Here is a 19,314-nt window from a genome sequence, read left to right on the forward strand (position 1 = left end):
ACCCCCACTTCCAGGGACTCCATATTCCCAGTGGCCTTCCAGTATATAGTAACCAATGTCAGAATTTGCAGTGGGTTCAAGTAACAGAAAGTGAAACTCCCTGCTCGGATGGGTGGGAATGCTGTACCAATATGGTGCACACTGTCAATGGTCTGACAACATAAAGAGACCTGTGGGAGCATCATTACTGTCACAACTGGGAACTCACAGTCCAACTAAGCACCAGCAGACAGAGGTAAGCCACTAACACTATGAACAAAAAAGCTGTTATTAGCTACAAGAGACACAGTCGGAGACAAGCCCCACCTGCCTTACTTCTCTCTCTTACCTAAGATGCCACTGCTATGGTATGCTAGAATTGCAACATACGCAGAAACAAGCATCACATTTTTTTAAGTAAGGAAACACCGGAAAATCCTTTCCTGCACTGCTTCTGCAATCACTATCAACACCTTGGTAAGCACTCTGTGGAAAATTACAAGCCAAAGAGCAGAAATGGCTTGTGATGAACTAAAGAGAAGCAGTGAAATCTTCGACAGGGTTACTAAATGTTGATGTGAATGCATAGGTATCACCATGTCCAAAGACAGCATCAAGACTCTTAAAGGCTTACCTCTTTTTTAATTTCTCCAAATCTTTAGGGTTTCTAATATCATGATGGGAATGGACCCCATTCCTAAGTCAAAGTACGATTAAAGTTCATGAAATTAGTACTGTTTCAATCTTTGATGTCAGCCAAAAGTGCTCTTCCCAGCACCCGCAATGTGCCCAGTAATGGCTCCTTCTGCAATTCGTATGGAGTTATATGTATTGGTAACATATTTAAATATGATTGTAGATTCTTTTTTTATAAGACCTATTGTTCCTACTAGTATTAGAACTGTCTGGGTATCTTTCTTCCACAATGCCCTCATTTCTGCCCGCAGACCCTGATATTTTATGACACTGTAAGTCACTAGTGTGGCAATTTCAATAATCAATGCTACTTTTGTCTTCTTATTTACCACTACATCCGGTTTTCTAGCATCTATCTTTTGAACTGTTGGTAATGGGTGATCTCACACGATGTAAACCATAATTTTCTATGATGCTTTGTGGCTCATGCTTTCACTGTTTTTCAGCCACTTCAATACCATAATGTTTACACAATCTCCAGTGCAACAGTCTTGCCACATTATTATGCCTTTCAGTATACAGTTCTTCTGCCATTAGTAGGTCACAACCAGCAACGAGGTGTGCAACTGTTTCCATTTTAGTTTTACAAAACCTACATTTGTCTGTTTCTCTCGCATGTTCAATGGACGCTAAACCAGTGTGTACATAGCCCACTATCTTGGGGTCGCCCTCTGAGTGAGGGTGCTGAGCTGGACAGCAAGTTCCCAGTGACAGTAGCAAAATACACATGTATATGCAACACATTTTACTAAATATAAAAAAAATGTGATCCACAAGTGCATTTAGCAGTTTTGGGTCATGTCCCTGGTTTCCAACCTATTATCAGTGTACCTTTCATGACATCCTGTTGTAACAGACATTTTGGCAAGTCCATGCACAAAGAAAAACACAGAAAATAAACAAACAGCTTCACAAGAACTACTAGAACTACTCAGACGGAACCTAATTTGAAAGGTTTGTCACTTACACTTGATGGTCCAGTTGCAGGTAGCCCTAAAGTGATGTTTGGTAGGGAAGGTGAGGTATACAAAGGCAGCTGTGTCACAGAACCTTCTCGTGTCACTAATCGATGAGCTAAACTAGGCTAAAACAGAGAGAAAATAATAGCATGAACATGCATACAAATATAAATTTAAAATGCATTTAGAGATCCATCACACAGTCATCATACAAAATACATGAAATGCAAGCTTTTTTTAAGACAAAACAAAAGACAATATATTTGAAGTCACTTAACAGCACTCATACCTCAAGAGTCTGTTAAAGTTTGTGATGCGAAACAATCGCTACAGCAAGTGTGTATCAGAGAGGAACAATTTAATCATATTGCTAAATGTAAATAAACTGTAATAAGGGCATACCCAGAAATTAGTTACTGAGAAATAGCAAGTGAACATGAAAGATGATAAAATATATAAAAAAAGAAAAAACAGTAAAGGGGGTATATGAATATTGACAGATGTTTCATTAGCTACAAACTGGAGCTCACATCACCAGAACAGATGAAAAAAATGTGCTTCCTTTTTATCTCCAACTACATTTTAACTTGCTTTGACATGTCTACGCAGGCTAATATAGCTACAGCTATTATACCAGTGATCAAATGATGAACATCTGTCTTAAAAATAAATAAATAACACAGACCTAGAAAATTACACCTTTTGGATGCTTCACATTCTAGTAAAAAAAAAAAAAATACAGTGATGATAAAAAGTCAAGCACTATGTTCATCTAAAGACTGCATCCACAGTTTCTCTACAAAAAGTTGTATAATTAAGACTTTTTTTTTAAATAAAAATGTTTAGCAATACAGAATTCCTCTACCATGAATTTCATAAACAACAAACCCAGTGATAAATGAAAAAAGACTATGGCTTATAAATACAAATTTTGATATGAAATCCTTACTAATGGGTCAACATATCCATAAATACAGCTTGCAGTCTCATAAACAGGATGTACACACTGGCCCTTATAAATAAATATACATGTAGTGTGATTCCCAAATTTGAATCACCCTACAGTTCCCAAGTACACACAGGGAGCAAATACACAACTGCATTCCTGGATTGTGCAAATATACAGCCGCCTACATGATGTGAAATTAATTTGAGACTGCTGTATTACCATATCTGCACAAAGTCTTATATGGTTGTTATGACCCCATGAAATTGAACAGTCGTTACCCTGTGAGCAATTAAACTAAGCGGTGTTATGTATTACTAAGGACAGAAAACTGCTGAACAATCAAATAATTACAGACAAGGTTCCAACAAAGAGGAGAAGCAAAAATCAGCATGGGAAAAAACAGCTGTAATAAACATGGGACAAAAAAAGCATCAAGTAATCATCGTACTTTTCACCTTTTCCACTGCTGCACCTTAGCTACACTTGTTAGTCACTTGCGGTCAGCTTCATCATCTGTATTTGATCACACTGAAATTGAATAGTGGGTGCTATTTTACATCATTTGGGTTACTTTTTTTTACATCCTTAAAAAGAAAAGGGGGTGTGGGGTTAGAATAAGGAAAGTTTGTTGGGCTTATCACCTCTCAGTGATATGCCAGTTTACCCAAGGTCTAGTGCAGGGAGTTTGTTTAGTCACACTCTTCCTCATCTTTGATTACTTCTGTACCTTGTTTGGGGGAGGAATACGCTACCACACACATGTGTTCCATACAGAAAGAGAATGGTTTGTGAGTGAAAAGGTATCTGGCAGCCCATCTAGCTGTAAAAACAAATGAAGTATAGCTACACTTCCCCTGTTCTCATTCGTCAGTTTTTGTAAGAATCATCACATATGTTAAGTGGGAGAAATAAAGCTTCACAGACTTGGCCAATTCTTGGGTGCATCAACAATGCCAAGGCACAGCACCTTGAATGGGTTCATGTCCGAAAAGCAACATGCACTTATTACCAAATAGTCAACCAGTTTAAACTTAAAGGGACTGTGCATATGCTTTTAAGATAAAAGATTGTTTTCTTGGCTGTGCAGTGTTACAAGGGAGCGTCAGAGCGGGGGAAAGTGATGGCAAACTGTATTTCATTTGTGTGCCTGAGTGTAATGCTTGTCAAGAAGTTAAGCAGGTAAAAGACTGTAGCAATGGAATAGCGTTTTGGGGTAATAAAACACATGTTTAATACTTGATATTTTGTTTTGATACCTGCACCTTCTAAGTGAGATTCCAGGATATGCACAAGTCTTAACACTACCCTAAACAGTTAAGAGGAGAATCTGTGTAAATTTCACTTAGGGCTGTTTTTCAGAAATTGCTCAGGCCATAATATTTGGGAAGCAGCCAAAATATGTACACGTCCTCACAACACTGTAAATTACAAACATATTCAAGAAAATGGCAAGATTTGTCAATGCAGTCTCTCACGGCATGTATGCTCTTCCACCTTGAGCTTTTGGCCATGATACTGCTTATTACTGTTACCAACAACTAAGAGAGAAACTGCAGCACTGTTATTTACAACAATTGTAAGATAGATGTATGAACACACATTCTCTGTAATTGTAGAATTCTAAGTAAAGGATCACTGCTGCAGTGCAGGTTCATTCCTTCCAATTTCCTTACTTCCCCCACCCCATAAACTTAGGAACTAAGGGAATATCTTGGGGTCAGGGCTTTCCTCTATGCTGCCACTTCTTTCTCCTTTCCTACCAGGGTGGGGAGAACTTAACATTGTGACCAAAAAAAGCTTCTTAATTTTAGGATATGCATGCACACTTGATGATGATTACTTTTTCACCAGAAGTACACACACACACACACACACACACACACACACACACACACACACACACACACACACACACAGGAATGCATAGGTCAGTCACCTTTTTCTGCTGATTATTCTAAATAATAACAGTATCAGCTTTACTGTATGCTTATGTGAAGCTCTGTATGTCTGACCAAGTTGGTGATTATATGCTTTTGTGTTCAATTCCCAGTCATAGTCAGTAAAATCTAAATAGCTGTCTTGCGATGTCTAGCAAATTCATACAGAATCCCTGTGTAACACAGATGTTGTTCCATATATTATGCTATTTGGAAAGCTAACTAGAAATCAAAACATTGACTTTTATTGTTAAATTTGATAAATTTACCCAGAATAAACCAACGGGGATAAATTAATTATCATGCAGCCCCATGTTGTATGATATTCCTGCATGACCCCCATCTATAGTATAAGAAGTGGTAGACTGGTGATCTGACATTATTAGTTCTTGGTTAATTAGAAATCCTGTCTAATTCATATGAGAAGTTTCTGTAACCTGAGCTCAATCAGCTACCTATAGAGGAACTCTATATTGTTAATGCAAATTTTTTTCAATCTTACAAGCATGGGTAATTGAAATGTAATATGATTCATGTATCTGCTAAAATGAGGTCAAGGGTGTAATATGGTAACATTATGTAACTATTGCCTCTCTACACACTAAATACAAAGGTTCTTCCGATGTTTAAAGGAATTATCTTCTGAGATATGAAGAATATATATAACAAATATGTAAAATGGAGCGTAGTTGCAGACTGCCTTGACTGAATGGTACTCCACATCTTAAGTTTAGTTGACTATATATATATTGCTGTTACTTTTGATTGTAATATTATGGTATTTTGACTATTGTTTTACTGGTTCCAAATTAAGTTTTTTCAAGTTAGCTGAAATACTAATTTTCTTAAATTGTCTCTCAGTTTTATTAGGTATGTGGTTAGGCACAGTATCAGTTCTGAGAGACTTCAGTGCCACAATAAACTCAAAAGTTTTGAAATTGAGTTTTTATATATATATATATATATATATATATATATATATATATATATATATATATATACACACACACAGATATGTTATGAGGGAGGGACTTCCAAAATTCACATATGGGACATATCTATCTTCAGAGAATGTGGGAGGTAGTTTCATGGAACGTCAAAGGTCTACAGGATAAGAAGAAAAAGAAATCGCTTTTAAATTTACTCTACCAATCTTGTGCAAATGTTATCTTTCTCCAAGAAACATACTTACTAAATGAGGATTGGAATAAAGATAGAGATAAAGTTTGGATAACCTCAATTACTGCTTCTGGAAGTAGGACTAACTCAAAGGAGTAGCTATCCTTGTAAAAAAAAAAACTTGTTGTCTGTATCAGCAGACATATCACAGTTCATAATGTTGATTTCCTTACTTTCTTTGGATTGCTGCACAATCCCTTGCTATGCTTGTATCTATACTAATCAATCGCTCCATCTCTGAGTCTAAAGTTCCTTTTATCTGGAAACAGTTTTACTCTCTTCCTATTCATAAAGGAGGTAACTCCACAGAATTATCTAATTTCAGACCTATTGCTATCCTCTTCTCCTCTCCAAAATTCTTGAGAAATGTATGCACAAACAAGTAATGCATTATCTCTTACAAGAAAACCTTCTCACTCCAACACAGCATGGCTTCTGTCCCAAGCATAGTACAACCACAGCTCTACTATAATTTCTCAACACCTTAGCCCTGGCTAAAGATGATCACAAACTCATATCCTGTCTATTCCTTTGCCTTTCTAAGGCTTTTGAAACTGTTTCTCACACACACTCCTACTTAGTAAACTTGGAGACCTAAACTTCTCCCCTAATACAGTTGCATTGCTCTCTAGCTATCTCTCTGATAGTCTGCAATAAGTATGATGGGACTCAGCACTATCTACCCCTCTCTCAGTAAGAAGTGGTGCTCCCCAAGGTTCCATTCTTGGACTTTTTTAATATCTTCACCAACGCACTCCACTCCTCTTGTCCTCAATCTAACAATGTCCAATAGCAGATGACTCTACAGTCATAACTATTGCTAATTCCCCTTAGAACTCCTAACAAATACCCAGACATCTTTCAACTCGGTAGAGACATGGCTCACTAATAATCAGCTCATCCTCAACCCTAAGAAAACAAAATTACTACTCTTTCTACCTAAATCTGCAAACCACATTAAACTTTCTTTCTCCAAAAGGTTCCTAAACAATACTCCTATGGAAGTCGAAACTAGCACAAAACTCCTTGGCATTACCACTGACGACCAACTAATATTCGATCTTCACATTAATAACTGCATCAAAAAAAAATACCAGAAGCTAGGACTACTGTACAGGAACAACAAATTCCTAACTACTGAAGCTAGGATTTTGCTTACCCATGCCTACCTTCTACCATGCTTAATCTATTGTTCCCAAATACTTACAAATTTGAACTCCTCCCTACTGACCAAATTAGAATCAACCTACCACAAAATAACTAGATTTGCAGCTCAACAAACATATAAATCTTACCACTGTCTCTCCCTAAAATGCCTGAACTGGCCCAAACTACCTCACCTGTTCCTACAATCTCAACTCTAAATCATACACTCCCATCCTATATCAGCCTGATTTCTGCCCAAGTCTATCTTCTCTCATCTCTCACTATTCTCCTACCAGACTTCTCCAAAGCTCAACTCAAGACCTACTAAAATTCTATAAACCCAAATCCAACACCGGGTGCAATTTATATAGCTGCCACCCCTCGACTGCATGGAACAAACTACCACTAGAAATAAGGTCCCTAACTCACCCCAAACAATTTAAGCTAGCAACCAAAGACCACTTTAGAAAACACTGATCCTGCCAGGGTCTATATCACCACATCAAATGGTGATAAGTTCAAATGCCCTTTGTTCGAATCGAAAAGTCCAAAAGCCCTAAACCGCAAAATTACGGAACATCGATTTTTTTCCCAGGGAAAAAAAATCGGTGGGCCGTCTTCAGGGCTTTACTTTTTCCTCCACTGTAGTGCAATGTCAGAGTTGGTATATTTAAGTAGGGGGGTGTGGAGGGCACAGCCCCCAACTTTGGGGGTGTGGGTGGCAAAGCCCCCCACTTCAGTTTGTTTTAAAGTTGTGATTTTTTTTTTTCATGGAACAGCATTTTTTTTTTCCCCTGGGAAGAAAAATCACTGTTCCGTGAGTTCACTGTTTAGGGTTTTCGGACTTTTAGGTTCGAACAAAGGGCATTCAAACTTATCACCATTCGATGTGGTGATACAGACCCATCCTGCCATTGTACTCACCGTTCCTGATTATTACTTACCTTTTATAGTACAGTCAAACTTAACTTTCTAACACTTACCATTAACTACTTCATCTTACGCTGCCTATGCAACCTCCAAAGCGTCTTCTATACTCTGCTCCCTGAAATTCTAATGTAATCTTTTAAGTTAATGCTACTCTGCATACAAAACCTTATATTTACTCACCTCTCTTTTTAAACCAAAACATACAACTTATTCTACTGTTTTATCTGTCAACACTATACATGTATGTAGCTTACGTATTTTAACTACCAAAATTCCCTATTGCTATTTTTATTGAAATGTATCTGTATTGCTATTTTTATTGCATTGTATATCTTTGGAGCTTTTCTCCCCGGGTCTCCGCTGAAAAAGGGCAATAGATCAGCCAGACACTCCCGGTCAACAAATGTAAAATAAAATAAAATAAAATGAGCCTGTGCTTGAATTTGGCTTTGACAATTTTGGAAGATGGGGTTATTTTAAATGTGTAAATTCTATATCCTGTAGACCTACAATCTTCCTGAATGTATATGGACTTTGTGCAAATCAACATGAATTCATTATACAAATATACAACCTATTATTAAATTTTTTTTATCATGACTATGTGATCGGGGGAGACTGGAATACTGTCATTAACCCCTTAAAGGGCTGAACTAGCAGGAATAAGTCACACAATGTTCAAGAAATGTGAGCTTTAGAAGACCTGATGCTAGACTTTAACTTATCTGATCCATACTACGCAAAGGATTATTCTAACTATAGTCGTAAATACACATACTATTCCCCATGTTACAAATCATGGTCTAGGATTGATTTTTTAATGATCTCAGTCTCCCTACTAAATGAACAAACAATATACTCAGCTAGCCCTAGATTTTTCTCTGACCATTCTAAAATAACCCTAGAAATGATCCCCCTAAGTAATCCTCCAAAAGCTGGAAACTTCCAGACCTGGTCTCTAAACCTAAATCTCCTTGACAAAGAAGCAATAGTAAATGAACTTAATAGTGCATTAGAAGAGTTGGGATCCAGTCTTTCAACCTCAGATATTACAATGCATGTTCTACGGGCGGCGAGTTTGGCCAAAATCAGAGGACTGTTGATCCAGAAAGCCTCTTATTACAAAAACAATTCTCCAAAGAAAAAGAAAATATCGTAAGAAAACTGAAAAATCACTCCAGAAAATTTTAGAGTTAGAAAACCGGCTCTTCTCTCAACACAAGGAGTTATACATATTTTACTCACAATATTGTTCCTTCCATGAAATGAAGCTCCTTACCAATTACTCACACTGGGCTCAACAACCCTCAAAGTTACTTGCGAGACTTATAAACATCTATCAGAGCCCCCCTGCCATCTCACAAATTCTGTACAATAACAAATTGTACACTATTAACCAAGAAATATTACATATATTTGAAAAAATATACAGGGAATTATATGGACCCCAGAAGACCCTTTTATCAGAGACCTACGCCACTTTCGTTAAAGATCTCAAATTTCCAAAAACTGAATAACAGCAAGCTAAGCTCATAGAAGTCCCCTTCATGTCAGAGGAAATTGCCGAGGCAATTAAAAGTTTAAAAAGTAACAAAGCCCCAGGCCCTGATGGCTTCACATCAAATTTTTACAAAACTTTTGCACCCAAGCTGATCCCTATTTTTCTTAGACTCTTTAATTACATTAGCAAATTTGGTTTCAGGACTTGTATCTAAATAACTCCAAAACTGTTTTTACACATAAACCCAATACTGACAAAACCAATTCATTAAATTACATACCAATCTCTCTTATTAATGCAGATATTAATTTTTTTTTCTACGACATTAGCAAATACATCCCCCCCACAATTATATCCCCAGACCAATCAGGTTTCATAAAGGGGAGGCAAACCTGGGACAACACCCTGACATTAGATGCAGCTATACACCTTTTGGAGAAAGATAAGCTCCCCAGAAACCTTCTGGCACTAGATGCTACCAAAACATTTGATAGAGTCAACCTCTACTTTTTGTATTTGACTTTACAGCAATTTAATATCCCAAATACATTCATAAATATAATTAAAATACTTTATAACTCCTCATATACCATGTTGGTCATCAATAAATCCTTTTCCAATAAAATAAAATTAGTAAATTGTACAAGGCAAGGCTGTCCCCTTTTACCTTATCTTTTAAGCATCTATATTGAGCCCTTATTCATTTATCACAAAAAAAAACTTTCTTCATATACTCAGTATATTGAACAACAATCTTCTATTATCAGCCTTTGCTGATGATCTAAATATATGCTTTCAATTACATAACACTGACTTAGAAAAAAAATTAAAACTATTGAAATCTTCTCAACAGCATTCAATTATGATATGAACCCCTCCAAATCTCTCATTTTTCTAATTAACCCACTAGGTCAAAATCTGCTTCCTTTCCCAGATGCTTAAATTAAATTAAAACATGCATTCCAGTACTTGGGTATAAAGTTTGAACAAAATCAAAAAGAAACCTTTCAAAACAACCTTCTTAAAACTTGGACGAATATTGAACATGACTTGGACAGATGGAAACTTATGAAACTTCCAGACTTATCCAAAGTGGCAATGATAAAAATGAATATCCTACCCAAAATATTATACCAACTTAATGTAAATAATTCTATTATTCCTATTAATTTCTTTCAGAAAATTAATACCACTCTAACTAATTTCATCTGGTTTACAAAAACTTCAAGAATTGCTCTATCAAAACTAGTGCTTCCAAAGGAGGAGGAAGATTGGGTCTACTGGATTTCAAATTATATTAAGACATAATATGCACAAGTGGAATCATTCTAATTATGGAACACAACCCCAACCGTCCATCCTATTCCTCAAAATGGATCAATTTATGGTACGCCCATGTTAAAACCTTAAATATCAATCCTAAACCCTTACCTTTTATGGATAAATCCACTCTAAAAGACAAAAAATTCCGTAGCTTAATCAAGCATAAAATCAAAACATTCCAAAAGCTCCTCTCTGATCTACACTTAGAGACTGTACATGTCCTGCTGCAACCGAACCATCTTAACCCAAACCTGAAAATAGGCAACAAAATGCTAAACTTGGATCACTACTCACAAATGAAAAGCTATATTATCTGGGACTTCTATAGATTAAAAAAATAACTCTTTAAAGGATATTAAAAGCAACCTTAACCTAATTAACAAATATATAATAATACTGAGCCAAATTATAGAGTTGGTGACTACTTTCAGAGGCATCCCAGATGGGATAGAGGAAGAAATAATAATTGCAGTCTCTAATGAAATGTTTAAAACTTCAAAAGAAGATTTTATCGGGTTCATACAAGCTAATTACTACTATTAAATACCAATCTTCCCTCACATATGCTCACTATTTGAAGGACAAAAACCCTGGATTAAGTGACACTCAACTCTCTCACCAATTAAATAAAACAAAAAATTTTCTCCATACATGAAACTGGTGTACACCCAGTTAATGATTATAATAATAATGTCTTTTATATGCCTGAACATCTAAACAAATTCTTCCCAAGCAATTCCCCCTTTTGCCCCTTCTGTCCATCACAATTGGTGGACCTAGTGTATATTCTCTGGTTCTGTAAATATGCACACAAATCTATGGAACTCATTAAGAGTCAAACTTGGGAAAACGGGGTATGGTAAATCTACCGTATCTTGAAAATGTGCTATACTGCATGTGAGTCCAGTTGATATGCCCAAATCAGACTTGAATATCCTGATTATTATCTTTGAGTTAACCAAACTTTATATCACTCAAAACTGGATAGACAGGACAAAAATAGAATTGAAAGGTTTCACTATCATGGCTTCTAAATATATTACATCTCATCACAGACAATATAAATAAGCTTGTAAAATATCTCAAGTTTTGTAATACTATCCTAGAACACTTGTTTAATTAAGTTGTAGCAGGGGTATATACATCAACCTGTCCCTCCCAAAATTTTGGAGGTCCTTCCCTCTCTTGAAAATTTAACAAGTGGAAGTCACTGTTTTTTTTTTTCATTTCTGATTCTCATAGCAATGAAATTACTACCTATTCTTTTTTCTTTAACAATTTGTGGCACTATTTGTATATTTGTAAATAGTTGTATATATTTTGTGTTAAATTATATTATCATTCACCACTTATTTCTTAACCTATGCCTGTTACATCTCAATTAATCTAACTGCATGTTTCTCCGATGTGATTTCTTAGAAATAAGAATTCAGATATTTTAAGATAAGAAGCTAAAGGCATATATTTGCTACTTGTTCATATCAAGGTGTACCTGTCTAACAGAAATTGTCATTTTGAATTGTTGGCAAATTTAATACTGGAAATACAATAAAAAAACGTTGGGGAAAAAAAAAGAAAGTAAGAAACATGCACTTATTTCACGCCATGTTCCTAGACTCTAACTAGGGTTTGAGCTTCCAAACATTTCTTATTGATTTCTTGTTGAGATAGTTTCTTGAGGTGTTTAATCCTTTTCTCTCAGTCTAGTGAAGTCTCCCTTTTCCCCTCTGATAATGAATACCTATGTACTGGTTGAGTTTGGGGGGGGGAGGGGGGTTGAAGCTGCTACTGCACTTAGTATATGCTCCACAGTGAGTCTGGATTAAGGATGAAAAATGTTCTGTTTGGGGATCAACACATTTATCTATTAAAAAAAATGTGTAGCTGCACTTATTCTGTTCTCATTGGTGTGTGTGTGTGCGCGCAAAAGAGTTTGTGTTCAGAAACACACACACACATACATATACACACATATATGTTTATAAAATGTGCAAGGAAAACTGACCAATAAAACCTTTCCTTTCCGTGTTTTAAAAAAGATCTCAAATCCCACCTACTAGACTTGAAATTATGCCTTTGCCTTGACCACATGTAGTCCTAGTCTGTCCTACTGTATAACCTGTTGCATCTCCTAACTTTACTTCTGTTAGTAATGTCTGCTTAAACTAACCTCCTAAACCCTCAGCTCTACTACTAAAGTCCTACTATAACCCCCTCCTTTCTCTCCCACCTCCTGTTCTCCTCCTCCCCCACTTCCTATCAATGTCTGTATATTTTCCTTCTTTTGAACAACGATTATCTTTTTGTTTTTACTTATATGTAGTAAATTTAGACCAGTGCTATCAGTGCAACCCTTAATGTTCATACTTTTTTTTCTTTTATTTTTCTCTCTATAATTAATTTCATATTTGCATTGTTATTTTTAATAGTTTTTGTTCTGTATGTTTGTCTTTGCTTATGTTTGCTGGGGCTCTTTCCTCTTGGGTCTCCACTGAAAATGGGTTGCTTACTATCAATGCAATCCAAATAGTTAATAACCTTTTCTTTTTTACAGTTATTTTGTATTGTGATTGTTATTTAATATTTGTATATTGCCACTTTATCTTTACTTATGTTTGCTGGGGCTTTTCCCCTCGGGTCTCCACTGAAAATGGGTTTGTTTGCAAACTCAGTTGGACTAACCCAGTTAACAAATGTGAAATAAATAAATAAATAAACTGCCCATTAACTAAGCATCAACTAGAAACCATTTAAGGTAAAAAGCAACTGCAAGCTACCTGGATCTCACATTTACTCACAGATTCCTGCTTCCTCACAGACTTCAAAATCCAACAAATTGCCATCATCTTAAAAGTTATTTAGCTGGGAATATATTTCACAGAAATACTCCAAAAACACAAACAAAACACACATACAATATGTTACCAAGCCTATATAAAAATTATAAACAAGAAAAATAACAAAATAGTAATCAAGACTATGGCACAAATTAAACAAATTTTACTTTAAAAAAAGCAATGCAAGCTTGAGGAACAGTAAAAGACCATCTAAATTTGGTTAATAAAAAATCTCTTGAAAAAATTGAAAGCATGAACTCCATCCACAGAGAATGGTAGCGGAGTAGGAAGAGACAGAAAGTGAATAACATGAAGGAAAAGCAGTTACCACAGCAACAGAAAGCAGACACTCTAACCTAGGAGTCATATTACAATGTACAGTCACAAATATAGTACAAAAGAATCTGCCAGAACACTGTTCAAACGAAGAGAAAACTCTGAAGATACAGTACACAAAGCTGAAATATATCAAGAATGCATATTAAAATAGATATAAAACACACAAAACTGCCATTAGAAACCCAACTAACTTAAGAAAAATGATGGGTGTGGAAAGTATTGCTGCTTGCATACAACTTTTTTTCAGTTCATAGGAGTTGCCACCAAAATGATTACTCTTGTAGACATTTTTATGGTGCATCAAATATATTATCAACAAATCACCTTAAAATGAAGGGGTTATTACTTCTTGCATATATATGTATATTTCAGTTGCTGAAGTTTACTTAGTTTATTACAGTTGAAAAAAACTTTCCTACTTTAGCATCACTGACATAAACAGCAATCACTGTTAATACACCCTCCCACAATGCACATTTAAATTACTTCTGCATACTGTACAGAATGCATATAACAATGGTGTGTTTGTGTGCGAGCTCTGGCAGGAAACATTCAATAAAAAATACATATTATACAACCCCCCCCATTAATATTCAAAAACGTGCACGCTGATTGGTCAGCGTGCACTCTGTAATTCAGAGTTATAGTAATGGAAAAAGGTCCGGTCGCCCGGAATTTTTCCATTACTATAACTCTTTTTTCTCACTGTTTCGCTATGTTAAACGAGTTTAACATATTGAGGCAGCTTTAAAAAAAGCAATGGAGATTCTTATTTGCTTTTTTAAAGCTGTCTCGCTATGTTAAACACCTTTAACATAGCGAGACAGTTTGTAAAAAGCAACGGAGATCTTGCTTTCACCGTTGCTTTTTTCAAAACTGTCTCGCTATGTTAAATGGGTTTAACATACCGAGACAGCTTTAAAAAAAGCAACAGAGATTCTCTGTTGCTTTTTTTAAAGCTGTCTCGCTATGTTAAACCCATTTAACATAGCGAAAACAGTTTTTAAAAAGCAACTGAGATCTTGCTTTCTCCGTTGCTTTTGCCCACAGTTCTGATGTACTGCGTAAGCAAACGCATGCGCAGTACATCAGAACTGCCGCAGAATACCAGACAGCTGCGGAAGGGCAGCAAGGAGACATTATACAATGCCATTATTTAAGAAAAGTAATTATTTTTTTTCTTAAATAATGTCATTGTATAACAGCAATAACCCACTTCTGGGTGTGGGTAATGCTGGATTTACCCACGGTTGGCTTTGTTTGGTCACTCGGGCTTCGCCCTCGTGACCAAACCACGCCAACCGTGGGTAAATCCAGCATTACCCACACCCAGGTGTGGGTTATTGCTATACTCAATTTCAGGAGTGTTAAAAGATTCAACACAAAGATACATAAGTGAAGTTATTTTACTTGCATTTATTTCTTCATCTCCATTTTGCACATTTTAAAATAAATAGCACACACGTTATTCTGCCATCCATTGTGTTGTATTAAGAAATGTCCGCCGTCTTCCATTATGTTGTATTGCTAAATGATTTGCTGTCTCACATTGCATTTAAATTGCTAATATGAATATTTCATGCTTGTTCTAAGAAGCCCGAGTCAAAGGACCAGCACACTTATTCATTCAACTAATAATAAGTAAACAAACTGTGAAGAGTTCCTCCACTATTTATCAACTTCTCCTTATAATTAGTCTTCTGCAGTCATCTTCTCACCATATCAGCATTTAGTTAAAATCCCGCTTCTCATAAATGGCACAAAACAAGGCTCATGTTCATCAAGTTTTCCCCCTAGTTCAAGCAACTCACAAGTGGGATTAATTCTCTTATTTCTGCCACTGTTCAACAAGTTCACTCCGTCATTAGGCTTCTTCCTGTTCTTCACGTTCTTGCATTCTCAGTATTTTGGCCCTCTCCTGGACTTCTCTCTGTTACTCCAGAATTTTCTTTTAAAACAAGGGGAAACTGTCTCATTGACACAGTCTCTCTTGCACCCCTACTACATGTTCAGGATCCAGAAACAGAGTCCTCTTCAACTTGCTGTCTGTACTTTTTTCTCTACTCCAGGACTGAAAATGACTTATTTTATTACAGTTGAAAAAACTTTCAAAATGCTTTGACCCAACTGGAAAAGATTTGCTGGATAAAGCAGTTTAAATCTCACCCCAGCTTCACAACTCTTGATGGAAGGAATACATTCACTCCTCTCATCTAGTGTAAAGTAAGTAGTAATTTTCTAGAAATCTGGAGACATCACTCGTGTTCCATACTTTTTCTTTTTGTCATAGTTTTGCCAGAAGCATCTCCCTTTGCTGGTATGACTCCATTTTAACAGATATGAGTCTTGGCTTCATTCTGGAGGTTAAATTAGAAGGATATATATGAACCTCTGACAACCTCTGCCTCTGCTCTACTTCTTTTCTTAACAATGGGAAGGTATATAGAGCCGCCCTCTCTCTCTTTCTCTCTCTCTCTCTTCCTCAGGTTATTCACTACTGCAAGCATATTGGTTAATGTCAGTTTCTGCCAGAGCTACTTCCAAACAAGTTTTTACTCCACTTGGTTAATACACCATAAAGTGAAATGGTCACCAGATTCTGAATTTTAATCCTTTTTCATGTCATAAACACGCTGGAATAAATTTGTTTCTTTTCTTTCTAATAGCCAACTAGAAAATATTATTTGTATATATATTTTTGCTGTCCCATCATCAGTAGTTTTCCTTTTTGCTATAATCTGGACAGCACCAACTGCTTTTGCTGGAAAATTTGAAATTTCCACAAGAACAAGTTTGGGTTGTTTCTGGACAGCATGCTGCCTGACCTGAAGACCCAATATGTTCTCTCTCTTAACTGTTGCTCTAAGATTCATATCCATGACTGTAGTACTTCTTGCTTAAAAGACAGACAGCTATTACCTTCAGCGCAGGTATACCTGAAAAACAAAGATTTTTCTCTGTGGGTCTAGTCTTCTGTTCAGTCTTGTTTGTTGTAAAATTTCTGGTTGTGCCTTCATTTTTGCATGTTTGGCTTAAGCCTCTGCGACTTTACCCATTAATGCCTGAATAGTATCACAGCAGCTTGAAAGTGCTATTTTTACCCTAGGCTATTACTGTCGATTTTAACATAATTACTATGTGTTCCATTCATTTTTATAACGTCAGTATATATTTTGTCCAACTTCTCTTCAGATATAGACTGGATTTTTGGTGAATCTCCTGTCAGCATAATCCACCTGCAGTCCTGCCATGCAGTCTTGTGAAGACTCATTTATTGTACAATATTTTTTTCTGTTTCTCTCTCTTTCTTTTTTTCTTTGAAGCAGACATACAGATTCCTTCAGTATTGCAGCCTTCAAAATTATGCTGCTAATATTACCCTAAAACTGTCAAATTAGCAATAAACTGTGCTTTTGGTTGAGGAATTATAAAGGGTACTTAAGTTAAGTCCTCCAGCACAAAGTGTTATAGTGGAGTAGCTACTTTCCTATGGAAGTCTTAGGTGGAGAGCCCCCTTGAGAATTGGTTTTATTGGTGACAATGAGGCCAAAAGCAGGGTTAATGAGAAAGCAATCTGAGGCAGCAGACACATGTACCTTTGCTGAGGCATACGCTAGCCTTAGTTCAAAAAGATCAGACAAGTAATGTAGAACCAATGGTACTCCTGCCACACTGCAGTCACTATCTCCCCTGGCACCAAAAGGAAAATCTTTTCCTTTTAACTAAGTAAGATGTCCTTGTGGTAGGTCTCCTTCCTTCAAAAGTTTTACTACAACATAAGGGAAAAGATGCTTAAATCATAGCAAACTTTAAATCACTCGTATTGCTTTCTTGAGGGTATGCATGTTTGAGTTACTAAGGTCAAAAGGTGTTTATGTTAATATAGAGTTACCAGTCACTCCACTGCAATCTGCAGGGAGAAGCAATACTGCCTCAGTCAAATAAAATACTATTAGCAGTGTTCTGTCCTCTTCTCCCTTACATTCTGAAGCAGCCCTGGGAGAAGGGGAACTCGAAGGTAGACAACACAAAACAAAACAACCCAGCTGAAGAAGGCACCCACTGTTCATGTCTCCTTACATGAAGCACATTAACTTCAGTGGTTTGCTCCTCAGAGAAGCCAAGAATTCCATTTTGGTTACACCCAACCTGGGAATGAGATCCAGGAGAATGCCTGAAATATCCACTTTAGGATCTACAGAAGTTCTAGTCAGCTGATCTGACAGAACATATAGACCTATTTTAGCCAATGTGTGCCTGTCATAAAGCCCAACAGCCATTGATCAATAAGTTTCTGGCCATTGTCCAATTGCCCAGCTTTGGTTGCATGGGGTAGTTCTGGAAGCAAAACCAATTAACACGCCCAAACATGAACTAAGGATTGCAACACACAATATATGTTCACTGACAGGATGCAGCTTGGAAGTAGATGACATGATAAGGAGGAAAATGTACATCTTGTGTATCCAGGAAACACCCAGGAAGGGCAGAACAGCAAATTTACTTGGCTTGGGAAGCAGAGACTAGTCTAGTATAAAGATAGGGCATTATTTTTAATCTCAACCTCTGCCCCACAGTAGGTTTGTGATGGTGAGAAAAAAGCATGCATTAAGGCATCAGTTGCAGGACCTACAACATATAGCAGGAGAACATGAGTTGATATCAATGACTGGGGGACCTGAATTCTCAACAGGGAAAGACAGAAGATACGAGGACTACCTTGTCCATGTGGGCAAGGCAACAGAAATAAAAGACAAATCATTCTAGACCTCTGTTTGTCAAATAGCTTGATTGTGGCTAGCATATGATTCACCAAGAGAGACAGTCACATGATTACATACAAGTGTGGCCAACATGCTATTCAGCTGGACCTACTCCTTTTAAGGCAAGGGCACTGGGTCAAACCAGAGACTGCAAAGTCATCCCCAGAGAAACAGTCAGCTCACAGCATAAATCTCTGGTTGCAACAAACTGCTGTAAGCTATGGTCCCAGATGTTATATGGAAGACTGGAAGTTGACTGAAATGAAAGCACAAGAGTCTGAGGAAATAATCATGCCTCTAGCACCTCAGAAAGAAGAAACATGTGAAGACAAAGACAAGTACAGACCATGTTAGGATTTTTAGAGGGGTTCCCAGTGAAAGTGGATGTGCAACGGGGTACAGTTCTGAGCACACTGCTGTTCGTATTGGTGAAGGACTATATTAGCAAACAGGTTGCAGGGGACAGATCAATAAAGCTGATGTATGCAGACACTGTAGCATTACAAGGAGACCCTGAACACCTAATAGGGGAATGGAATGCACAACTGAAGAAACGTGGGATGAAACTACATACAGACAAGACAACTGTCATGGCAGCAAAGAGGAAAAATAAGAATACACTGGAAATTGTGACAGAAGAGAAAGCAGTTGAACAGGTTAACAGTTTCAAGCATCCTGGAGAGGTAGTTGAAGAGAAGGGAAATCTGAATGATGAGATCAAAGCTAGAATAAGAGGGGCTGCAGCCAACTGGCACACAGAATCAGAAGTAGTGTGT

The 19,314-nt window shown here is 36.8% G+C and overlaps 1 protein-coding gene across 6 annotated transcripts in view; it reads right to left on the bottom strand.

The window, feature by feature from the left end:
• Positions 1 to 19,314, bottom strand: part of HDAC4 (histone deacetylase 4) — a 3,124,471-nt gene that overhangs the window by 1,440,449 nt on the left and 1,664,708 nt on the right. For all 6 annotated transcript variants that reach the window (XM_044075061.1, XM_044075057.1, XM_044075060.1 and 3 more), the window contains one exon: positions 1,643 to 1,759. In XM_044075061.1, coding sequence (XP_043930996.1) covers positions 1,643 to 1,759 — 117 coding nt within the window. The remainder of the gene's footprint in view (positions 1 to 1,642; positions 1,760 to 19,314) is intronic.

This window comes from Protopterus annectens, chromosome 6.part0 (assembly GCF_019279795.1).
Source record: "Protopterus annectens isolate FY-2018-M chromosome 6.part0, PAN1.0, whole genome shotgun sequence".
Taxonomy (NCBI): Eukaryota; Metazoa; Chordata; order Ceratodontiformes; family Protopteridae; genus Protopterus; species Protopterus annectens.